The sequence below is a fragment of the Rhea pennata genome, chromosome Z (genome assembly GCF_028389875.1).
Source record: "Rhea pennata isolate bPtePen1 chromosome Z, bPtePen1.pri, whole genome shotgun sequence".
Taxonomy (NCBI): Eukaryota; Metazoa; Chordata; class Aves; order Rheiformes; family Rheidae; genus Rhea; species Rhea pennata.
The window spans coordinates 77,971,502-77,995,326 of NC_084702.1; the positions used below are offsets into that span (position 1 = coordinate 77,971,502).

Genomic DNA, 23,825 nt, shown 5'->3' on the forward strand with positions numbered 1-23,825 from the left:
TGACATTTATGAAATCATTCCAGATTCCTCCTGGGATATAGCAGAACATAAGATAAAATTCAAGCCTGTGCGAAGGCATGTATGAAAATAATGTATCACTTAACTTCACTTATGCCCTCAAAATCTATGCTGAACGGCTTGTAGCCCATGTGCTGAACTATTTATGTAGGCCTGATTTTTATTGCTCAAACATAGCTTAGTTGACTCTATTGACTGGGTTTACCGCAGTTAAAACCAAGAGGAATCCAGTACAGCATTCTCCATATCCACAGCTGAAGGTGACGCTGTGTAGGCAGAATGAGAATGCTAGCAGCTTCAGAAATATAAAAAAATGCTGTGCTAGTACTAAAAGGATAAGAAGGAAAAGAAATGATTAGCACCTGTAAGAAGATTTTTTTTGATAATGTACAGGCTAAAAGACGCTTTGTGTAAGAGTTGTCCTTGTAAATTGAGAAGGTGGTCTTGTAAAGAAATAAAAACCTTACCATAAAAAATAGTAACCCAGAAAACACTGCAGGATTTTTCAGGGATCCTATTCAACAGTTTTATAAGGTTTGTTTTCATGTACAGTTTGGCATAAATTGCAAAGCAGTAAAAGGCAGAGGAAAATAAAGCTAATTTCAATGATATTTATAGGATCATGGTGGAGCACCAGCTGTGCAAAACAGTCCTAAAATTGTGTGCAGACATGCACATAGGCACAAGGAAAAGCTGGTTTTGTAATCGGCCATCAGTTCCTAAGAAAAAGCTCTCAATTTTGACAAAGAACTCTGCACAGAGCTGAATTTCAATCTGCATAAGGAAGTCCATACGAATGCTGCCAAGTCTTCAGAGCAAAATAGAACAAAACTTAGTTTTGCCAACCAAAGGCCTTAATTACTCAAAATGATTACCAAAGCTAATGTCAAGGCAGCAAAGGCATTGGGCTTACAGCCCATTCAGCGTAAGGTGAACTTAGTAAGCATTTGTTCTGAGAAGGTCTAAAGATCTCAGATCTAATTCTTTATTATATTATTGCCTTGAGTAGAATGGTGCAAGTAAAACCTCTTTTTTGATTAAAGGAGTAACACTTCTGAAGCAGCATGTAATTCTGAACTCCTGCTGACCATTTATAACCATTAAAATTATTGTTTTAAAAAAACGTGCAGAGATTCCTAATCACATTCCCATTTTCGCGCCCTTCCTGAGTGCTCTCTGTTGCTATTTGGACATTTGAAATGTATTGGCTCTTATTAAAATTATCTAAATGAGTAAAATCCTGCAAGTCCTCCCTGCGCAAAAGTGCACTTAAAATCCACAAGACATCACTCTCCCATACCAAAGGCTGGAAGCTATTTCTCACGTGGACCACTCATTCCGTATGGCTGACAGTGCCATTACATCCACCGTGCTGTATGTATAACAATGTGGTTACATAATACTTTGATCTGATACTCTTTTCTGATCTTCAATTTTTAGGAAGTATTCATGTACAAATTTTCATTTAATTTGATCCCAGAAGTTGCTGCTTTCAGTTAAGACATTCACTCACTCTATGCTTGACAATTTAATTACCTAACATTTCTAAAAGACACTTTTGGATGGAAGTTTGTATTAAAAATGTGAAGTGCTTTTATTACTTTAGTGTCTTTAATGACAGCAAGTTATTTTTAAAGGGCCACGATGTCATCTTCGTATTTTAACATGGAACTGATAAGTCATTTAACCTGTTTTTAAAAGTAACTAATCAGGGATTATGGCATCAAGTTTAACTATCCGTTCAAGGCAAGCAAGCAAGCCTACCCCTGCGGAACTAAACATTTTAGAGAGAAACCCTGCAGCTGTGGCGTTTGCCGTATCGCAGCCATGAAACACCAAAGTCGTGTTTGCATCTCCCCCTGCAGGCTGTGCAGCGGGAGAGGGCTCCATCCAGAAAGGTCCCCGAGAACTGAAAGGCTCGAAAAAATACATGGAAAACACTGTATTTGGAGAATGTGTGTGTGGGGGGGGAGGGGTCTTTTCCCCGTCCCTACAGCACTTAGCACCCTGCAGTTCACAGCCAAGGCGCTGTCGCAGGAGAATTAACTACGGGCTGAACGCGCGGACGCTACAAACCCCGATGGTGGCCGAGGACCCCAGCGCTCAGCTTGTCCCCGCCTCTCCGTGCCTGCCGGGGATTCCTTCCCCCCGCCGCTGCGGGCGCTGGCAGCCGCCGCCGCCGCCGCTCCTCTGGGGGCCGCGGTGACCGTTGGCGGCGCGAGCGGCCGTTGGGGCGCGCGAGCACCGCCCTCCGCACCATAGATGCTCGGCGGGCGGGCGGAAGGAAGGAAGGGATTGGGGGATGCTCTAGCCCGGCAACAGCTGATCTCGGTGGTTTCGTTCCCGCCTCCCGCAGCCGGGCTGAGGCGGCGGCGGCAGCGGCACAGCGGAGCGCGATCCGGAGCCATCCGCCACCATGGTGCGTGCTCCCCGGGGGAGGCGGCCCCGCGCCGCTCGGCCGGCGGCCCAGCTGCCTGCGCACCGCGGTATTTCCGAGGCAGCCCTGCTCCTCCCGCTCGGGCGAAGAGGGCGGCTGCCGGGGCAGGGGCAAGGCGAAGGGGGGCGGCGGCCGCCATCTTCCCGGCCGCGTCCGTTACCGCGCCGCCCCTCAGGCGGGCGCTGGAGGGGCCGGGCCGAGCCGAGCCGAGCCGAGCCGGCCCGGCCCTCGGCCGCCGCTGGATCCCAAAGAAGCCCCCGCCTGTCCGGCACCGGGGCTCTGCCACCCGCGACCTTATTTATCTGCGTTTCCCCTGATGGCGTTCGCGAAGGTGTCAGGTGCACGGCGGGGGGGGGGGGGGAGGGGGAGGAGGAGGAGGAGGAGGAGGAGGAGGAGGAAGAGAAGGAGGAGGGGGAGGGGGATGCTTTCCCCCTCCCCCCCCCTTTTTGCAGGTGCGGCGTTACCTTGTCACAGGTTTTGAACGGCTCCGTGCGCCTCCCCCACCCAGGAGATGTGTGGGGGGCCCCAGTGTAAGCTCGGGGGGGGGGGGAGGGCAAGTTTTGACCATCAGTATTTGGAAAGATAGGAGGCGAAAGCATTGCTTCCACTGAGGCTAGGGAAAGGCTGCGGTGTGTCAGTACAAGGGCTGTGCTGCGCGGTGTTGCACGAATCTTGAGGAGGAATGGGCTGATGTAAGTGAGACTAGCGGCATTTGCTTAGGAAATCGGTCTTTTAGAAACACTGCAGGGTACTGCTTTTGTTTTTTGTTTTTTGCTTTTTTTTTTTTTTTTCCCTGTGGCAAACCTGTCCTGTTACTTTAAAGAGACTGAAAACAGATTAAACACATTAGTGTTTTTTATTATAGTGAATCAGACTTGACCAGCTTGTTTCCGTGATACATAAATGCCTCCACATCTTTGCATTTCTTGATGATTAGTGCTGTTGGAACTTTTCTTTTTCATAATTTTATTCTTTTTGACTTTTTTGGTCATCATCTTCTGTTTTCTTGTTTTACCAAAATGTATGTTCTGGTTACCTAGATCAAGCTTTAGTAAGTGGCTTCATTTTTCAGTTTTTAGAATGCATTTTTCTGAACTGAAGCTATATAGTGGGTCACTACAATGAGGATTTAAACCTTTTTAAGAGGAAAAGGATGCTCTATGGAAGAGGAACACGGTCTTCTCTGGGGTGTTACTAATAGCCAGTGATAAGCAGCGCTGCAATGTGGGCTACTCAAGTGATGTCATCCAGTACTTAAGAGGAGCAAGGCCACTACTGTCTGGCTGTAGTGGCCACAAAACTTGGGGGTTTTGGCAAAAGAGATGTCCTGTATTCAGTAAAATATCTCACTTCTACAAATATGGCTTTTATTTTTATTTATTTATTTATTTATTGCTTACTGTTGACATGTACTTACAGAAGACCCTAACTCCTCAGCAGTAAGCATTTTACAGCAAAATAGTTTGATCCGGTTGTCCTCTCAGACAGCCGATAAGAAACTCTGTAACAGCTCTTTAATGAAAAAGAGCTTTCAAATTAAATTGACCATTAATTTTTAATCTGTGTGCTTTCAGTTGTATTTACGACAAAGATTTTTGTGCTGCTAGTGCCTCTCTCCATTACTGAACAGCACGTATGATAAATTCTTTTTTGGCATTGGGGTAAATCAAATGGTAAATAAAATGTTTAGAAGTAGGTAGTGCTTACTTATTAATACATGTGCCAGAAGGCCAGGCAAAACGTTAATACTAGAATTGAGCTCTTTAGCTTATTAATAAAATATAGTGTGCTAGAAAACAAGACAATTAATAGAAACTTAAGGATGATTTGCGCAGTAGTATTAACAGGAACAGCTACTGTGATTTAACAAAATGAATTGATAGTGAATTGGCAGTGTTAAGCTCTTAAAAATACAGTTTATACCAAAGGATGAAAGGGACAATAATAAGACAAGTTACCCAAACTTGTCAGTCAATATTAACTACTTATCGCTTGATCAGTGTTGATACTGACTGTGTTGGGGGAATATCACTGAAATCTTTTCCTGTCTGTTGTTTGGAAGCTAATGTTACAACAGTATTTCAAAAGGCTAACTGGATCAAAGGATCTTGCTAAAAAACGCTTGCTGCAGAATAGTTAAGGTTTTCTGTGTATCCGTGTATGACAGCAAAAAAACAAAATTGTCCTGAAGTTCATTCTAGACAGAAACAGGAATGTATTTATCTGGGATATGGTGAGTAAAGAACTGAAGGATGGCAGCATAGTACTGGTGAGATTGAGGGACAGAGCCTTCATCATCATAGTAAATAAGTCTCTTAGAGAGATTAAATGTTTTTCAATGAGACTCTTCTCTCTCAATAAAAATATATATAATATGTACAGATTTTGCAGAATCAAATTGATTTAGACAATAGTGACATCCTGACTCCTTACTGGCTTTTGTTTTAATGAATATAGCCTGTAAATACCTTCGACTCCAAAAAAATAAAAAACAAAATCGACTTCAGAAAGAAATCTGACTTCAAAAAAAATTGTTGATGATTAATTAGCTAAAGGAAATAATCACATAAACTCTTGGAGAAATTTGTTGTGTTCTAATGCTAGTTAATTTTATCAATGACTTAGTAGAAAATTGAGATATAACTACTAATAAATCTTCCAGGTTTTTGTTCAGGTAAATTCTTCATCAATGTTGTTAATGTTTAACCTCTGCAGACATAATCATTTGGTAAATTAAATGTTGTTCAAATCAGTTTGATAGCCAAATGCAAAGAATAAAGAATTTGAGTCATTTTGATGGAGAAATTATTGTATTCCAGCAAGCAGTAATACTGAAAAAAATTAGAATGTTTTGTTTAGGAACAAATATATATGTATATATATTTTTTAACTCTATATTGCATTATGTATTTGCCCTGAGTAGGGAGGAGTGAAGCTTTTGGTAGCTTTTGGTTTCTTTAGAGGTTTTCTTACACATCTAGCAGGTAGTCAAGGAAGTCTCATCTTCTGCTCCAGATGGGGTCTATTCTGCTGTAGAAAGTATTATAATTGATAAGAACAGTCTTACTCCTGGAGCTTTAGATAAGACTTTAGTATCATGAATGCCATGAAATAAGGATCAAAACTTGGAGTTTGTTCCTCAAGTGTATTCAAGCTATGAGGAAGGAAAGGTCTGGTGCCTGCAGGAGCCAGATGAGCTGTTTTGCAGCGTTCTGAACTAATTGTAGCTTTCTACATGCTGAAGTCTTTGCATCCAGGTGTATTGTATTGCTGTATTGGTTTTTTTTTTTTTTTTTTTTTTTTTGCCAGGAATACAATAATAATTAAGGTTGGATCTTCAGTTTCTGGGGAGGAATGCAGTCTTGTAGTTGAGCATAAGGATCAGATGCTTGAAATAAAGGTTTGTACACTTTTCTGGCATGAGACATGTCGGTAGAAGCTTTGAGCTTACCTAACTTTTGACGTGTTGGGGTTTGCCTATTTACTTCCTTAACTGTGGTGATGTTGTACTTCTTTGGTAAAACACTATGGAGCCTTAGGCCCCATATTCTTTCTATCCCTTAGTATTGGTTATAGATTCCCCCAGTCTTCCCTTTCCTCTGCCTCAGTACTATCTAGTTCTGCTCTTTTCTCGTTGTGCTTTGTGACTCTGCTTTCCTTCATCGTAGCTGAGAACTTCTATTCCACCTGAAAGCCATGTTGCCTTAGATGCACCACGAAGTGATAGTAACACATAAATGACTTCTCAAGGAAAAAAAAAGATACAAGCCCATAAATCTGATGTTTCATATCCATGTCTTGTGTAAAGACCCTCTTCATGTCTATTTTTCATTCTGCTTTTGCTTCAGGTGAACATAAAGATCCCAGCTGGAGATCAAGGCTTCATTGTTTTTAGCGCAAATCAAGGGTTTTACAACTTAAATACCACCCTAACTCAAATTGCAAGAATAGCTTCAGCAGTCTGTAAGAGAACATCTAATCTTTTAGGAGGAAAATGCTCATGAAGTTTACATTTAGAGTTACTCTAAGTGGACATGCATAAGAGGTGCATATGCTTAAAGAGTAAGGCAGAAATAAACTGTTATTTTCATCTCTGCTGCTTGCCCCAAAAGACCACAATATTGCTTGTGTATATAAATATATTGGAAACTCTGAAGACAAAGGAAAAATACAGGTTTTAGTTAAAAGTGAAATCTGTCCCAATTAAATATTTATCATAACTAAATGTCACTGGTTCCATTAAGATAAAGAAATCTATAATTTACAAAGAGCTGGTAGGTGTACTTACTAGTACTTAAGTATTTCTATGAGTTATGAAATACAAGTATTTAGTACAGCTCTTTCTATCATACTTCTTGATAAGTACTATTTTTTTAACGTAGCAATATTATAAATAGAAAAATATTGCTGAAAGAAAAAAATAGTGCTGCTGTTCTGTTTAATGTAAAGAAGAAAGAAGTATTTTAAAATTTACATACTTTTTCTGAAGCTTAGAAGTACATGAGACTGAATGCCAGGACAGGCTGGCACAGCCTAGAAAAGAATTAAATATCATTGGTGTTTATTAAACTGAAGAATAACCCAATAAGCCATTTTCTTGAGAATATGTATAATGAGAAGGTTGAGGTAATTCCAATAGGAATATGCAGTAATAAAGACACACGAGAAGTGTATCTCTTAATGTATAAAAGCCCTGTTTCGCCTTGCAGGTATATTTTGAGCGCAACTGATACTTTTTATTAATATCTTACCACGGCAAGAAGACAAGTCTATCTTCAGATGTACTCATTAAGACCTGGACTATTAGAAACATTTCTTAGTGTAGCAATGCAAGTGCATGTTTCTTTATTTCAGTGTCAATTATAATTAAAGTATGGATACAGAATCTACTTTTCTTCTGGTGCATCTTTTTCCCTTAAACGACTAGTATAAGTTAATGTGGTATAATTATGTGATTTTGTGTGTGTATGTTTAATATTCCCCATCATTTTCTTCTCCCTGTTTTGCTATTTTTCAAGTCCCTATGAGTACTTCATCCATTAGAGATTTGCAAGAATAATTCTGTTAAATGTATTCCTATGACTTGCAGGTGACTCACTATAGAATGAGATTGGCGTAGATTATTAAGATCTTCAGTTCTGAAATTGTCGCGTGTTTAATGTGTGTTTGCCCGGATTTCTTAAGGGTCGGGATTTTTTTCTACAAATTGAATAGAGGAACTGCCTGTTCTTGGAAAGAGATGGAATAACTTAGGGAAATTAGAAGAATTATTTCCAGGATGTCTTTTAAGAGAGAGGCTCTAAAAATTTTACACTTCTTTAAAAATGATTTAATTAATGAGGTTTTTGACTGAGGTGGACCAGCAGTGTCTACAGGTAATATATTGGCTGGAAAAGCAGAAGACCCAGGCTCTTCTTAAAACCAGGAGGAATGGCTTTAAACAATAGCAAACCTAAAGCTGGAGTATTTCTTTTTTAAAATACTGGAAGAGCCTTGGAAGATGGAGAGGGTGGTATGGGTGGAAAACTTGCCAAAGTGAGGGGCAGTAGTGGGAGGATAGGAGTAGGGCATGTGTGGAAGCTCTGATGAGAGCTGCGGCTTGCAGCTGTATTTACTAGCCCTCCTGTGACATCTGGTTGAGATTAGCTCTTCTGCTTTCACAGGTGAATTCTTCATTTTGTGTCTGTTGCTATTTTGTGATACTAAATATAAGCTGTATTCCTTCACTCTTCATAATTATAAAAATATGTCAAAAATGTGAACAAGTGTTTGTAGTGCTAAGCTTAAAATTATGAATAACTTCATTTCCTCTTTGGATTGTTAATTTAATAACAAATGGTAAGCATTTAAAATGTCACATCAACTTTTGTATACTTGAAAAGGAAGAACTGGTTTCTTATCTTCCCCTTTTTTTTTTTTTTTTTTTTTTTAACATCCAGGTGAACTTCACAGTAGACCAGATCCGAGCAATCATGGACAAGAAGTCCAATATTAGGAATATGTCTGTGATTGCTCATGTTGATCATGGCAAATCGACATTGACAGACTCTTTAGTGTGCAAAGCAGGCATCATTGCTTCAGCCAGAGCTGGGGAAACACGATTCACAGACACACGGAAAGACGAACAAGAAAGATGCATCACAATCAAGTCTACGTAAGAATTTCAATGTCTGGGTGTTTTTTTTTTTTTTGTTTCTTTTTTTTTTTTTTGTCTGGGGACTTGAAAAATTGTTTGCTCAGAGCCTTACGTGTTTTCATTTTCTTTTTTAAGCTGACTTTTGAATCAAGCTGTGTATTATTAAACTGAAGTTAACAGTCCATGTCACCTTCCTTGAGAGGAATGTAGGCAGTATTGGAGTATAGCTTATAAATAATTTTCAGAGACCATTCTTACCTGCTTCTCACTATGGAAGAAGATGCTTTCTCAGAAGGAGTCTTAGTAGTGACCTTGGGGTGTGTGTGTGGTGTGGGGTTTGTTTTGTTCTGTTTTTGTTTTTATTGAATTGCTTACAGACTAATAATACTGTTCCCCCAAGCAACTGCGGTGGGCTCTGTCTTGTTAGTATTACTTCTCTCTATGATACCTGTAATTGCAAAGTTAACAAATTGTAAAGTGATTTGGACTGTGACTCAGTAAGTGTCTGACAGCAATACTATTGTATGACTACTAACTATCTTTAGGTGCTGATTTTGAATAAGAATAAAAATTAATTACACCCAAAGCATTTTAGATCACAAGAATTTTTATGAACAGAAATACTGAAGTCTTCTCTTGGTTCTTACTTTTCCTTTACATATCTCAAGAAGGTATAGGTGCCTGATGAATGTAAGTTTAAAAATCCACAAATTAATAAAAATTATTAAATTGTTAAAATAAACTGTCTTCTCTCACAGGGCAATTTCTATGTATTATGAACTCTCAGACAATGACTTGGCCTTTATCAAGCAGTGCAAGGATGGTTCAGGTTTTCTTATTAACTTAATTGACTCCCCTGGACATGTTGATTTCTCCTCTGAAGTTACAGCAGCTCTTCGCGTCACGGATGGTGCCCTTGTTGTGGTTGACTGTGTCTCAGGTAAATATGATCTCTCATTAAAGAGACTTCAATGTATTTTTTTTTCTTCTTAAGAAAAAATCACGAGTGATACATGAAGCTTCTTTCTTTGAAGCTTTAACTTCTAATGGAGTGAATTTTAATTTGTAATTTTATCCCCTGGCGTTTCTTCTTACCTGTATTTAGAGAGTGAAATCCATCTTGTATGGGGCTTGTGGGTTGAATGCTGAATAACTGGGGAGACGAAATCCATCCTTCAGCAAAATCATAGGGCACGGAGCTGCCTCTCTTTCTTCAGTTAGAAAATGGAGCAATACCTGCAACCGAGTATTGCAAGTTGCAGGGAGCACTGAGACTACGAATGAATTCCCACTTAGAATTTTATAATCACCTTCGCATAAAGTAGGTTAGAGATCTTGCGCCTGTATATAATATATTTATTTATTGAACTTTATTTTCTAAGGGGTTTGTGTGCAGACAGAGACTGTTCTACGGCAAGCAATTGCAGAACGTATCAAACCAGTGCTGATGATGAACAAAATGGATCGTGCTTTGTTGGAGTTACAGCTGGAGCCTGAGGAACTTTATCAGACATTTCAACGTATTGTGGAAAATGTCAACGTCATCATTTCCACTTATGGAGAGGGTGAAACTGGACCAATGGGTAATATTATGGTAAAGAAAACTTTAAAACTTTGCTTCGATTGAAAAACCTATATTGGAGATTACTTGCTTTGATATGGAAGAATAATAGCTTAAATTTATTGCAGTTCAGACTCTCAGGCCAGCGTACGAAGGAGCCATTCTTCAGTGGCTGTCTGCCTCCCTCACTGTTTCATTCTTTTTGAGATGTTATTTTTGAACAATAAACTGAGGAGAGAAAGCATTTAGGAGAGAGGAAGGAATTGGGAAGGCAGACCATCATCTCATGATGCTTTTTCAGTAACAAAATGCATACCTGAAAGCCAGTCACTCAGATGTCATTCCGACAGCAAATGCCTGAGGGAAATTGCTGAGAGGAAGCTATTGCTTGAAATTTAAGGCTAAGGACAGGGGCCAGAAGATAAGCTTTGTTTTCCTGCCTTTGCTGCTCAGGTCACTCTAAGTGACAACAAACATGGCCTTTCTGAGCTTACTACCTAGATAACCATGAATCCTTTGTGCCTCGCATTAATTCCTAAGTAGAATCTCTCTTCCTGGTTTCTTAGGCAGATGTCCATTTAGCACTTTACAGTCAATTGCTGCGTGATATTTCCTTAGCTATTTTCTGATCTGAAGATGTAGGCATTTTTTACTCTACCATCACCTACATCTCTAATAGAGATATCTAGAAGAAAGATTTAAAACTGGAAATACGAATGTTATTTCCTATGTAGCCGTTGAGAACAAGATAAAAAACACAGTCAACTATCTTCTCTGATAGTCCAGCTGTTAGAATAAGGGACCATTAGAATAAGGCAGTTTCGGATTTCCCCGCACACACATGCCAGATAGCTGCACAGCAGACCTTATCATGACTGTAATTTTTTAACTTGCTTTCTATTGTTTAAATACCACTCTGCTGAGCTGGGTTTTGGCTGGGTTTGTATTCTGATTGTTACACAACACTAATCTCAGCCATTCTTAAGTCATACAAGTTTTTTCTGGTATCTTTTTTCTACATGGCAGTAGTGAGCCACTCGTTTTCGTTTCCAAAGAACATTCACTAACAATTCAGATAATGTTATTTACGAAGTCCTAATTTTCCAAATCTTACATAGGACTTTACAAGCACATCTGAAGTTTTTGTTTTAGCCTTTGTTATAAATATTTCCATGGTGTGAGACAAAGACCCTTGCTTCGAAGTAAGATGTAACAGACCTATTTTAGGGGAAATATTTCTCTGCATTCTGTCTCTTATGTTCCAGAAAATATTTGGCATCTTCACTCATGCTGCTTGCCATTGAAAACAATTGAAACATTTCAACTCAGTGTTTTGTGAAATGCATTCACTTTTTTTCCCCTTTTAAAGATTGATCCAGTTATTGGTACAGTTGGGTTTGGCTCTGGTCTGCATGGCTGGGCATTTACTCTGAAGCAGTTTGCTGAGATGTATGTGGCCAAATTTGCTGCTAAAGGTGAAAAAGCACAACTCCCTCCAGTTGAGCGTTCAAAGAAAGTGGAAGATATGATGAAAAAACTCTGGGGTGATAAGTAAGTGACACAGTACGCATGGAATGAATGTAGACATATGCTTAGCTACCAATGTTGCTCTTTAAGAATTTCACAGCAATGCATATCAGTGCATGTTGAGTTCATAGTTCTGTAAAATTAAGCTTTCATGGGCAGCTTAGAAAGCTAGTCAGAGACATAGAGACAAGAATGGGTAACTCTTGCAACAGTGATTTATTTATCCCCAAAAGACAATGCTTTAATACAGTTACGTTGTACGTGTATTTTTGGTCAGTTCTGATAACTTAATCCATAAAAGCAGAAGATTCATTCTCAGAGCTTTGGACTAGAAATGCTTTTGTTGAACTGTATATGTAAAATTAATATGCAATGAGAGATTACAGACCAAGTCCAAAGCCTTTTGTTACTAATGAGTATTTCTATGAATCTAATGAGTCTCAAATTGTTTCTCATAAAAGAGTGAATTAATTTCAAATTAAATCTCCATACAACTTGCTATTAACTGACTGCTTTATGAATATGTGAAAGCTCAAAGAATGCTAGCCTGTCTTCTGATGTCAGAATTCTAATTAATTAACCTACCTTGGCTTGTTTACCTCTTAAGATACTCTAAGATTTGTTTTGTATGGTATTTAAATGATTTTAGCAAGGCTTTATAACACAGTTGCAGGTAACAGGATGGAGCAAAAGAATTCATGGAAGCTGGTTTACTTACAGTACCAAGTCTCCTGTAAAAGCCTAAAAATGTAAACTAAAGTCAGTGTATTGAAGTTTAGTAAACAAACAAACAAACAACAAAAAATCCCTCCCAAAGCACCCAAGCCCCACCCTTTCCCACAGCAAACATCTAACAGTGCTACCTTCAAATAAGGATTAGCCACTCTTCTGCTATTTTTAATAGCTACTTAAATATAAAACTTTCCAAAGGTTTCATTCTGAAATAACTAAGCAGAAATTTTGTGGAAAAGTGGCAACTCCTGAAGTTCAAACTGGATGAGTAAAAATAAACATCTCTCTTAGATATTTTGATCCAGCATCTGGAAAATTCAGCAAATCAGCCACTAACCCAGATGGAAAGAAGTTGCCACGGACATTTTGCCAGCTAATTCTGGATCCTATCTTTAAGGTAAAGCCATGTTCTGCCTTAATTTTATTTAAAGGATGTAAGGGGGAGATTCTTCAGTTTAACAGGCTAACTCTTGGGAAAGCCTGAGAGTCTTGCCCTCTTGGTCCATGTTTTCTATAGAGGCTAGAAAAATTGTGAGGTAAAAGTGTGCCAAAGATGGGGTGAGACAGAAGACAGTAAATCTGGGTAGTGTATTTTAACACTAAATTGCATCTTCTGCATGTTGTTAAAGATACGTACTTCTCTTATGTGTGAACCTCTTTTGGTAGGAGTTTGGAATATGCTTTGAAATTGCAAACATTTGATATTATTTGTTAATCTTGAGCTATGTGACCCTTGTGAGTACAGTTTTTCAAACAAAAGCCCAGAACATAGAGAAAGACAGAAGATTTTCAGATATCTAAGTTGTTTAAGATACAAGTTAAGTAAAAAATCTGTTTTATATTATATATTCCAGTCACTATAAATTTATTATAGATCTTCGATGCCATTATGAATTTTAAGAAGGAAGAGGCAGCCAAACTGATAGAGAAACTTGATATCAAGCTGGATGTTGAAGATCGAGATAAAGAGGGGAAACCTCTTCTTAAGGTAAAATGGCCTCTCTACTTTGTTAGAATTGCCAGTTACCCTTGAGCTGTGTAGTGAGAACAATCTTCTAGGTCTTTCTAGAATCCAGGAAAAATATCTTAATTGACATTTTATAATCTGATCAGTGGTTAACTTGTGCATCTGGAGTGTTATGATTTAAAGTAAAGTAGTCTATAAGCTGTGTACTGAATTTCCTAAAGAGAGAACAAGACTTAAGCGTGTGTTTTGCGTACGAAGGACGTACGTTTTTTGATTTAAGAAGAGAAGGAAGATTCTGTACATGAAAAGAAAACAACCAAATACCCTTTTTCCTCACCCTTCCCAATGTGTAAATGCAGTGCTAACAGGAAGTGTGCACGTGGCCTCACAGGTATGCTGTAGTTATATAATAAATCACAAATATAGCTGATTTGTTGAAAATACAAGAACGTGTGAGAGCCATACTGCTGAATTCTGTTAAACGTTTGGAAGAGTAATGTCTGGAAGCACACGGGCACTTTTTATGCAGCGCCCAATGTTAAAATCAGACGTGGGAGACTCTTCTCAGCATCTTTGCTAACCCATGTACTGTTCGGGTATGTTAAACCTCACATAAAGAGGGCCAAGGAGGAAAAATGTGGAAAGTTGCTGAATTAATCACTGGAGAAGGGGAATCTGATCACACTGCTGTGGCAAATGGACAGAGATTTAATGAAAAATTTTTGTTTTTATTTTTATCTCCAAATGTAGATAAAATGTCATTATTTATGGAGCTTCTTCTTTCTGCTATTGTAATCCGTTGTCAGATTACAAGGGCAGAATAACAAGAGCACTCATGTTCTTTCAGGCATTTCATATAATTCGTATAAAACTTAACCTTTTTATTGAAATGTAGGTCACTAGCTCAAGGAAAAGAGAATATGAAGAATGCTGCCCACCTTAGTATAGTCTTTTACATGCTATCCAGGAAGCATATTTGGGAGCTGGTGGTTAGGTTTGTTGAAACATGTTTTAATTAACGTTTGGATCCCTAGGCTGTCATGCGCCGTTGGCTGCCTGCTGGAGATGCCTTGCTTCAGATGATCACCATTCACCTTCCTTCCCCTGTAACAGCACAGAAGTACCGTTGTGAACTTCTTTATGAGGGGCCACCTGATGATGAAGCTGCTATGGGTAAAAAGTTTTCTACCTTACTAAGGGCTGTGAAAACACAGCACCACTACTGCACAGATGAGTAAAATGAATCAATTTACAAACGGCCTAAAACGGATTTGGATCAGATTTTTATGCACAATGATGACTACTAGTTTGGGACACTGTTGAATAGGGTATTACTATGTGTTACAAAGCAAAATAAAACATTTGGGGTACTGCAGATAAAACCTGCTTTATGTCCTTAAGTACTGGATGTTGACACGTGTGAAACCACACTGTATTTGCTTTAGATTCAGAGAATGTGGAGATGAGATGAGTAGGAAGATGGCGTGTAGTGGCCTTGGGTGCACTGTAAAAGAGTGGTAGAACAGCAAGTTCATTACCTCACTCTCTGAAGCTTTGGTTATGGTCTCCTAAGGAATCCTGTGACTTCCCCCCCCCCCCCCCAGTCAGTCAGAATCATCTCAAGATATTTTACTTTCAGACAGTTCTAAAATGTCCCATAGTAACTTACCTGTTGTTACTATTCTCTGATTTGATCCCTACCTAAAGTTGCTAAGGAAGATCTTGAAGCTAATTGAACTAACATATTGTTTAAAAAAATGGAACCATCTCCCAGCTGTGTGCAGGGGTGGCTGAGGTTGTAACTAGATAATAAGCAAATAATTGAATCTAAATCTGATTAAGGGCCGTGGGCTTAATCACTGATAGGAAAGGTGATGCATCTTGAAGTACTCATCTGTAATATGGTCCTCAACTTGAGTGCTTCTTACAGTATCTTCTTTTCTAGGTTCCGTGTACATTTGTCACTTCCCTTAGAAATCCACAGATGTTGAAATAAATTATACCTGAAGTTATTTTCAATTACAACATTAGCAGAAGCTCATCTGTGAGAGTGCATGTGTTTATTAAACTGTTAAACTTGTTAACTTTTTTGCAAAAACAGGACAGGACTTTGGGTTAGAAGTCTTGCTTCTGACCATACCATCAATGTGGTCACTGAACACATAGCATTCTAGTGCTATTTTTGTCTTCTGGATTTTGATGGCTCACAGGCTATCTTTCAAATCGCTCTATTCTGGACTTTTTCTGGGACTAGGCCGCGTTAGTAGAGACTTATTAAAATAATAGAACCTGCTACTGGAAGAGTGAAACTTGTGCAGCAAGAAAATAAGTTTTAAGAAAGCTCTCAGTATTGGAAGAAAAAAACAATGCTAATGAACGATTACCTTAATGAACTTCAAGATAGCTGTAATTCCTGTATTTCCACACTTGTCATTTTGGAAGTCATATGTATATAGTTCTAAATTCTGAAGTCTCTCAGAAAATGTGTATGATACACATGTGTGTTTTACTGCAGGTGTAAAAAACTGTGATCCCAAGGGCCCTCTGATGATGTATATTTCCAAAATGGTGCCCACGTCTGATAAGGGGCGTTTCTACGCCTTTGGGCGAGTCTTCTCTGGCATTGTTTCTACTGGACAGAAAGTTCGAATCATGGGACCAAACTACACACCTGGCAAGAAGGAAGATCTTTACCTAAAGCCTATTCAAAGGTAGATGAAAGTAGTATATTCCTTTTGAAAAGGAATGCATGCGAAAACAAATGTTTGCTTCTAGTTTTTGATATCATAATGAAGGAATATTTTATTTCTTTAAGAGACTTTTTTTTCTGTTTAACAAAAGCAGTAATCCAGAGGGATTATAGGCAAATGATAGGCAATTTTCCTTTCTATGAAAAGGCATAACTTTTTGGAATTACTGGGGATAATACAAATATTCAAGGATTGTTGCTCATCCTCTGTCTTTATAGAACCATTTTGATGATGGGTCGTTATGTTGAGCCCATTGAGGATGTACCTTGTGGCAACATTGTTGGTCTAGTTGGTGTTGACCAGTTTTTGGTGAAGACGGGTACGATTACCACCTTTGAACATGCCCACAACATGAGAGTGATGAAATTTAGTGTTAGTCCAGTTGTACGTGTTGCTGTTGAAGCAAAAAACCCTGCTGATCTACCAAAACTAGTTGAAGGTCTAAAGCGTCTGGCCAAGTCTGATCCTATGGTTCAGGTGAGTGTTAGCTATGCTAAATTTTAGCTTTAGAGCTGTTGGTTTGCAGTGAAATATTCAAAGGACTCAACTTTGTTCGTAGAGAGCTCTTTCTGTGATCTAATAGCATGGCTGCAGTGTTCTGCTATAAGTGTGTGAAGTAACACAAGCTAAATAGAGATAAGTTTAGTTGGAATTTGAATAGGAAGATTCTGAGGAAAAATCCAGATTCTGTAACAGATTGGTTTCTAAGCAGTACTCTTTCAGTATTTTTTAAAAAAAAATAATAATACATTGGGAGGACAGGAATTATTCATTGGTTTTTTTGGACCTCTGTACCGGGCATTTCTAAAAACTTTGAGTTTCGTGTCAACTGTAGTGACCCAATTAAAGATAGGACATTTCTTTGGCCAACCTGAATTCCCCATGCTGTTGAAATATTTTTTCACTTTTCACCAAAATTGCCAGCATTATTTTGTTGAGTGGTATTTAAATTGGCTGCCACACTTTATTTGAAAGTACACTGTTTTGCTGGTGAGTGAGGAGATTCATTCTGGATCACTTCTGAACCATAAGGAAACAATATGATTTTGGGATCTGACATTTTTCTTATTTAGCCTCTGTGTTACTATCATTAAATTCTAAAAATGCTTACTTCCTATTCTTTCCTGTTCTAGTGTATTATAGAAGAGTCTGGTGAGCACATTATTGCTGGAGCTGGGGAGCTGCATCTAGAAATTTGCCTTAAAGATCTGGAAGAAGATCATGCTTGTATTCCAATTAAGGTATAAAAGAATTTCTGTGGATTGCAGTGTATGGAATATGACTAAACATTAACCTTGGAAAATCTCATCTTAATCAGCTGGTGGTGGTTTTCTTAGGGCAACTTCCTTAAAGCAATTAGAAACTTTTAAAAAAAATGAGATCAGCCATTTAAGTAGTAATGGAAATTCTTTAGTAGTTTCACAAATGAACTTAGAATTGGGACAGAAATATCGAAAAATCATAGTAAACCAGAAAACTAAGGTGAACCATGATGGTAACTCTTGATATGCAACGGAAAATGTTGCTTTTTCTCTCAATGAAGCTGGCAGAGCATGCTTGTATGACAATGAAATTAGCATCAAACACAGTGCCTAAGGAGAAGCAGCAGTTTACTATTAGCATTTCATTGGTATATGGAAATGATTTATATGATCAGCTTTGTACTTTAGCTGAGGAAAATACTTTTCTTTGATTTACTTGACAGAAATCAGACCCAGTCGTGTCCTATCGTGAGACGGTTGGTGAAGAGTCGAGCCAGATGTGCTTATCCAAATCTCCCAACAAACACAATAGGCTGTACATGAAGGCTCGACCCTTTCCTGATGGTCTGGCAGAGGATGTAGACAAAGGGGAAGTCAGTTCCCGTCAAGAACTGAAACAGCGTGCACGTTATCTGGCAGAGAAATATGAGTGGGACGTGTCTGAGGCTCGTAAGATTTGGTGCTTCGGACCTGATGGCTCAGGTCCAAATATCTTAGTTGATATCACAAAAGGTGTCCAGTATCTAAACGAAATCAAAGACAGTGTTGTTGCTGGCTTCCAGTGGGCTACCAAAGAAGTAAGTATAGTTCTGTATGTTTTACTCGTATCTTGTGTTACTGAGACGTATCTGAGCTCTGTAATATTTATTCATGTGAAATCTCATGAAATTGTCTGTAAGCAGTAGGAATGAGGCAGGGAGGGGAGCTGGAGATTGGCCACCATTGAGGAAAATGTCACTCGTCTTATGTAATGTACAGACTGTTACCTGCAGGCATTTCAGTGTTCGTTCCGGACATGAGTTTGGACATGCTGGTATTCTTGGAATGTCCTTCCTGTACATGTAGACTATCTTGATCTGAATATAACTGTTCAATGTCAACATGAGTGACTTAAACAGAAGGCCAGAATCTTATTAAGGGAAGGTTCCTAACTCGGAACTGAGTAGTACTGCATCACTCTTTTTCCCCTTTCAATCCTGCAGGGTGTCTTATGTGAGGAGAACATGAGAGGTGTTCGTTTTGATATCCATGATGTCACTCTGCATGCTGATGCTATTCACCGTGGCGGTGGGCAAATCATTCCCACTGCTAGGCGGGTTCTGTATGCCTCTACGCTGACAGCACAACCCAGGCTTATGGAGCCTATCTATCTGGTAGAAATCCAGGTATGAAGCAGGTTATTGTATTTGAGACAAAGATAGATAGATAAGCATGTTTCTGCTTTCTCTCCCAAGAAAGGGTAATAACTGTATTCTGTGTCCTTTAGATCAGTGATATAAAGTCTTTATTTGAGGATACCTTTTCATTCCAAAATAAGAAAGAAGTTGAATAGAAGCAGCAAAATGTTGGAGGGAAGGTGAATTGTGCTGTTATCTATGAACTGCTAGTACCCTTGAGAAAGTTATCATTTGGGTTTTTTTCCCTCCTATTTTTCTGTCACTGTAGCTATTCAGGAGAACAAACATTGGGTATCCTAAATACTAAGACAGAAAGTTCTTTTTGTTTTGTTTTCTATTTTTTTTTTTAACAAGCTCTCTTTTGAGCTGTTAAACATTAACTTCTGTTGCTTGAATAATTGGTTTTTCTTGATAAATGAAATTCTTCCATGAAGAAGCCTTGGAAATGTATTCTAAGCTAAAAGTATTTTTATCCACAAGTACAACTATTCACCTATCAGTTTGTCTTAACTGTCTTAGCAGTGATTAGAAGATTTAAAGCCTAGTTTAAAAATTAATTCCAGAGTACACTGCTGAGTGGTGAGCAGGAAATCTGCCAGCTCAGTTGCTTAAAAATGTCTTAGCCATGAGGACCGAAGATGAATGCAAGTAAAGATAAAGCATGGAAATGGAGAATATTCTCGCCTCTGTGACTTGAGACCTATCATGACAAAGGAGGGGTTGTGCAAACTTGAGTATGTATGAGTAAGTGCTGTTTTTTTTTTTTTTTTAAACCAGTTTTGTCAGAGCAGTCATGTTGTGACTTCTCAGATAATGTGTGGTGCGATTCTTTTGTAGTAATTGCATTTATTACAAAGAGCCAGAAAACTCCTGCTTTCTTTTGCCAGAGGATAGTTGTAGGCAGTTCATTGACTCACTTTGTATGTGAACTGCTGCAAACTGGTCTAGTTAGTATATGCAGTTAATTGGAGACTGCACAGTTATGAGAGGCAGAGGAGGCAGGCAGAGCTCTGGAAAGATGCTTTCTTGGAAGTAAGAAGAAAGCCACTCCTTACAGAAGAGAGGAATTGCTCTCAGAGAAGAGCAAATGTGAGAGAAAAGTTGGGAGATCTGTGTAGAGAGACTGTCTTATGCCACATGCATTCTGGCTGCATTTTAATAACTGGTGATTTATTAATTATTTGTAACTTTGTAGTTTTTGTTTTTTGTTTTTTTTATAGTGCCCAGAACAAGTGGTTGGCGGGATCTATGGTGTCCTGAACAGGAAACGTGGACATGTTTTTGAAGAATCCCAGGTGGCAGGAACCCCAATGTTTGTGGTTAAGGCATACCTACCAGTAAATGAGTCATTTGGTAAGACTGCTCTTAAAAAAAAAAAAAAAAAAAAAAAAAAAAAAAAAAAAAAATTATTACCCACCTTCAGTGAAAGAACTCTGCAGGATGAAATGGACTTAAGAATTCCAGTTTCATTAGCTCCAAGTTTCTTCTTCATGTCTCTTCACATCTTTGATTCATTCATTTAGAACAAATAGTTGACTCCTTTGTTTCTGGCAGCCTACTGCATTGGGCTTTCTGGCAAGCAGAAGGTGCCAAAAAGATTATGTGCAGTATCTTCTGCAAATTAAGAATTTTCAGTGCTTACCAGGTTCTGTTTCCACTATTTTAAAAAAAAGGCCTTCCTGTGAAACAAGCTGGTTGAAAAGAATTTGACTTCAGCGACAGCAGACTAAAAAAATTTTGTATTCATTTCAGTTTTAGAAGGACAGTGTGTCAGCCAGAGTAGCTTAAACAGCATTACACCTTCTTTCCTATCTTTAAGAACCACATCTAATACAGTGTTACATCTGCCCCTTGTTATGTTGCCCTGAAACTTAAACTTTTCAGAGTGGTACAAGGCTTTCCTTCCCATCTGATGGTTTGTTTGTGCATGTTGTGCCCCTCTCTTGCCATATGAGAATGTACTTTCAAGACATTTCTGTGGCGTTTGACAGAAAGTTGAACAGTTTCACAGGGCATACTTGGAACTTCTCAAACAGTAAAGAAATGTCATGTTTTATTTTGTGTCTGCTTCTCTGCATAAGTAGATCAGTATGGCAGCTGCTAAAATAATCAGTTGTGTAGTAAGTGATGCTTAACTTCAGTCAAATTGTAAATGCTGGCTTTAGTTAAAAGAACAATTTACACACGTTTGTGTAGCTGGATTGTGGGTCTCAGTGGGTTTTTTTTCCTTCCCCAAGCTGCCAGAGAACTTAAACTAATGTCATAAAAGGAAAGAGACTTGTTTCCCAAACACAGAATAAAAAGTGTAAACTTTGAGTTTTGTAGACTTCTGACTTTGGAGCGTATGGATTACACTGGACCCTCAGTCTCAACTTGCATGGCATGTTAACATCTGAATTCTGAAAAACTGCTTCCCTAGTTGCCTGCAGAAGCTGCTGTTGAATCCTCTTAAAAGAGTGATCTAAAGATACAGGGAAATATCAGTACTATAAATGAGTGATCTAAAGATACAGGGAAGTATCAGTGCTCTAAATAACTAGTGGCTAGTGGTTGTTCCACAGTGGTAAAGCTTCAGTTCACAGGGAGAAGCTGTTCTTGTGACTGAATACTTTGGAGAAGGGAATGACAACACTATAAAGATGGGGAAAATGGCAAAGGATGAACATCTGTATGTGTTCAGTTAAATGTAGGTGGCTCTACAGTGTCAAGCTAAAGGTGTAGTTAGCCTAACATCTTGTTTGCCACAGCAGCTGAAAATGAGTACTTGGGAAAGAGAAGAACAAGGCAAGCTTGTATAACACTTCCCAGCAAATCTTTTGTAACCACTTTTGAAGACTTCGTGGGGCAGAGGTAGTTTCTATAGAAATTTAGTAACCCTTGGTTGGGTTTCTCTTTATGAACTTTTTCTACCTCCCCCTTCAATCAGTGTAAAATGTCAGCATCCCCAGCATTGGCAGAGTGGTACAGATCTACACTTTGTTGTGTGAAGAACTGCCTCCTTCGTGTCTGCTGAATCTGGCTCCTACTAGCTTCATTTGATACCTCCTTTATATCAGGAAAGACCGTGAGATACTGATCTTTATCCAATGTCTGTCACTTACGATTTTTGTATACTGCTATTATATCCTTCCTGCTAAGTTACTGCTCTTCCTGCTCTGAGGATTTTGAGCTTGTTAAGTTGTTCATTGCATGGAAGTCAGTCCAGGGCTTTGGTCATCTGTGTTACCCTTCTCTGAACCATTTTTACTGGTTCAAGATCTGCCTTCACGATAAAGGGACCAGAACTGCACGCAGTATTCAAGATGCGGGCTTTCATGGAAAATAATGGTGTTCTCTTTGGTTCTGTGTTCATTTTCTAACAGTTCCTGGCTTTTGACTTGCTTTTTTTTGACTGCCTCTGGATGTTGAGCTAACACTTTTGTACCTGCTACCATAACTCTGAGATCTCAAACTGACAGTAGTTGATCATTCAGGTCTTGTTACGTTATATGGGAAATAAACTTTTCCCATGTGCCTTTTCAGCTAAGTTGGATTATATTTGCCATTCTATCACCCATTTACTTGGGTCACACCAGGTCTTTCTATAGTGCTACACAGTTGTCTTCATTTTTACCTGCTTGAAATAATCATCTGGAATGTGGAAGTTTTCTAGCAGTACCTCACCCGAGTTTTGGAAGAGTGTTCTTAGGGATTTGTCTGTGCAGAAATGCACAATAAACCAAATTCTTTTGGTAACTCATCTTTTTTCTTTTTTTTCTCTCCCTTCCCATTAGGTTTCACTGCTGACTTGCGCTCCAACACTGGTGGCCAGGCTTTTCCACAGTGTGTCTTTGATCACTGGCAGATTTTGCCTGGAGATCCTTATGATGCAAATTCTCGTCCTTGGCAAGTTGTGGCTGAAATACGTAAGCGCAAAGGCTTGAAGGAGGGTATTCCACCTCTGGATAATTTCCTAGATAAGTTGTAAGCATATCCTCTGTTTTATGTTGTATGATACAATGACAAGTTTCATCATGATGATATTTCCTCATAAAACCAGAAAGGAAATGGAAGGTTTTCAATATCACATTAAATGCACACATAGTCTAGTTTACTGTGACTATGGCATGAACACCTACAAAAAAAAATAAAAATAGTGTTAATTTGACTTATGAGATTATTTTTGCCTATATCTTGTCTGTGATCACTGATGCCCATGACAAAAATGTGCACAGAAACCAGTTGCCTAGGATTCTAATGGTTTTCTTTCCAGTTTGCCTAATCCACTACAGTCTTCTGACCTAGGAGGCAGCTTCCCCTGTTGTTGTACGTACTTACAGGAATTCTTGTTGAACTGTCAGTTTATTATCTCCTCTCAAGGAGAAGATGCTTGCTTTCATTTCCAAACTTGAATCCTCTGTGTTCTTGGAGACTGATAGTGAAAGGTTTGCAAGTACAGGTAAGGTGGTGGTGTTTTTTTTTTTTTTGGGGGGGGGGGTGTTTTTTTGTTTTTTTTTTTTTTTTTTTTTTAGCATTTGGGGGCTAGATTTATAGACAGATACTGAAAGTCTCAAGTGATGCTGGAAATGCTTGATTCTGCTACTGAGCAGGTGCTGAACCTCCTAGGATTGGTGGCATATCACTGGGCAGCAAAATTCTGTACAGGTGCTTCACAGTTACTTCAGACAATTTTGTCTGATGTGGAAGTACATAACAGCTCATAAGTCCTCAGATATATGGGTACAGCCTTTTCATGACTAGTATTTTAGCAGCTAATTGTCTTAACCTCACTTTCAGAAACTGCAGAAAAAGAGGCAGCAAATGCATGGGTGGGGAAAAAAGAGCCATCTCTTAACAGCACGTTTCTTTGCATGTTGGTTAGCCATGTAGGTAAGACGGAACTCCTACCTAAGCTTTCCTTCTGCAGTTGGTATGAAAGTATCTTTGACCTATTACACACTCAGAGCGCTAACCCCATACTTCTGTAGTGGAAATGAAAATGTAAGAAAGAAGTTTAACCTTTTCAAGATTTTCTCTTGCTAGAAACTCTTAGTTAGAC

The 23,825-nt window shown here is 38.8% G+C and overlaps 1 protein-coding gene across 4 annotated transcripts; it reads left to right on the forward strand.

Annotated features, from left to right (window-relative positions):
• The first annotated feature begins 2,356 nt into the window (after positions 1–2,356).
• On the forward strand, positions 2,357–22,934 carry LOC134153335 (elongation factor 2-like). 4 transcript variants are annotated; one of them, XR_009961149.1, is made up of 16 exons: positions 2,357–2,437; positions 5,765–5,855; positions 8,395–8,609; positions 9,350–9,531; positions 9,974–10,185; positions 11,522–11,703; positions 12,703–12,808; positions 13,286–13,399; positions 14,413–14,551; positions 15,894–16,089; positions 16,347–16,605; positions 17,262–17,369; positions 17,834–18,187; positions 18,593–18,775; positions 19,351–19,531; positions 20,008–20,097. XR_009961149.1 is itself a non-coding variant. In XM_062599446.1 (16 exons), exons 2-16 carry the CDS (start codon positions 5,841–5,843, stop codon positions 22,752–22,754), a joined length of 2,592 nt encoding a protein of 863 aa, XP_062455430.1. In that variant the 5' UTR covers positions 2,377–2,437; positions 5,765–5,840; the 3' UTR covers positions 22,755–22,934. The 4 variants fall into 4 exon arrangements, 3 of the variants coding, with proteins under 3 accessions (XP_062455432.1, XP_062455430.1, XP_062455431.1); XM_062599446.1 differs by lacking the exon at positions 19,351–19,531 and adding an exon at positions 22,561–22,934 and having other exon boundaries at positions 2,377–2,437; positions 20,008–20,140; XM_062599448.1 differs by lacking the exons at positions 5,765–5,855; positions 19,351–19,531 and adding an exon at positions 22,561–22,934 and having other exon boundaries at positions 20,008–20,140.
• Positions 22,935–23,825: the final 891 nt, after the last annotated feature.

Bases quoted from the DNA above. Each gene is read 5' to 3' on its own strand.
- LOC134153335 (XM_062599446.1), top strand. The intron at 18,188-18,592 runs GTAAGTATAGTT...TCAATCCTGCAG, and splicing joins TCCAGTGGGCTACCAAAGAA to GGTGTCTTATGTGAGGAGAA. The intron at 18,776-20,007 runs GTATGAAGCAGG...TTTTTTTTATAG, and splicing joins TCTATCTGGTAGAAATCCAG to TGCCCAGAACAAGTGGTTGG.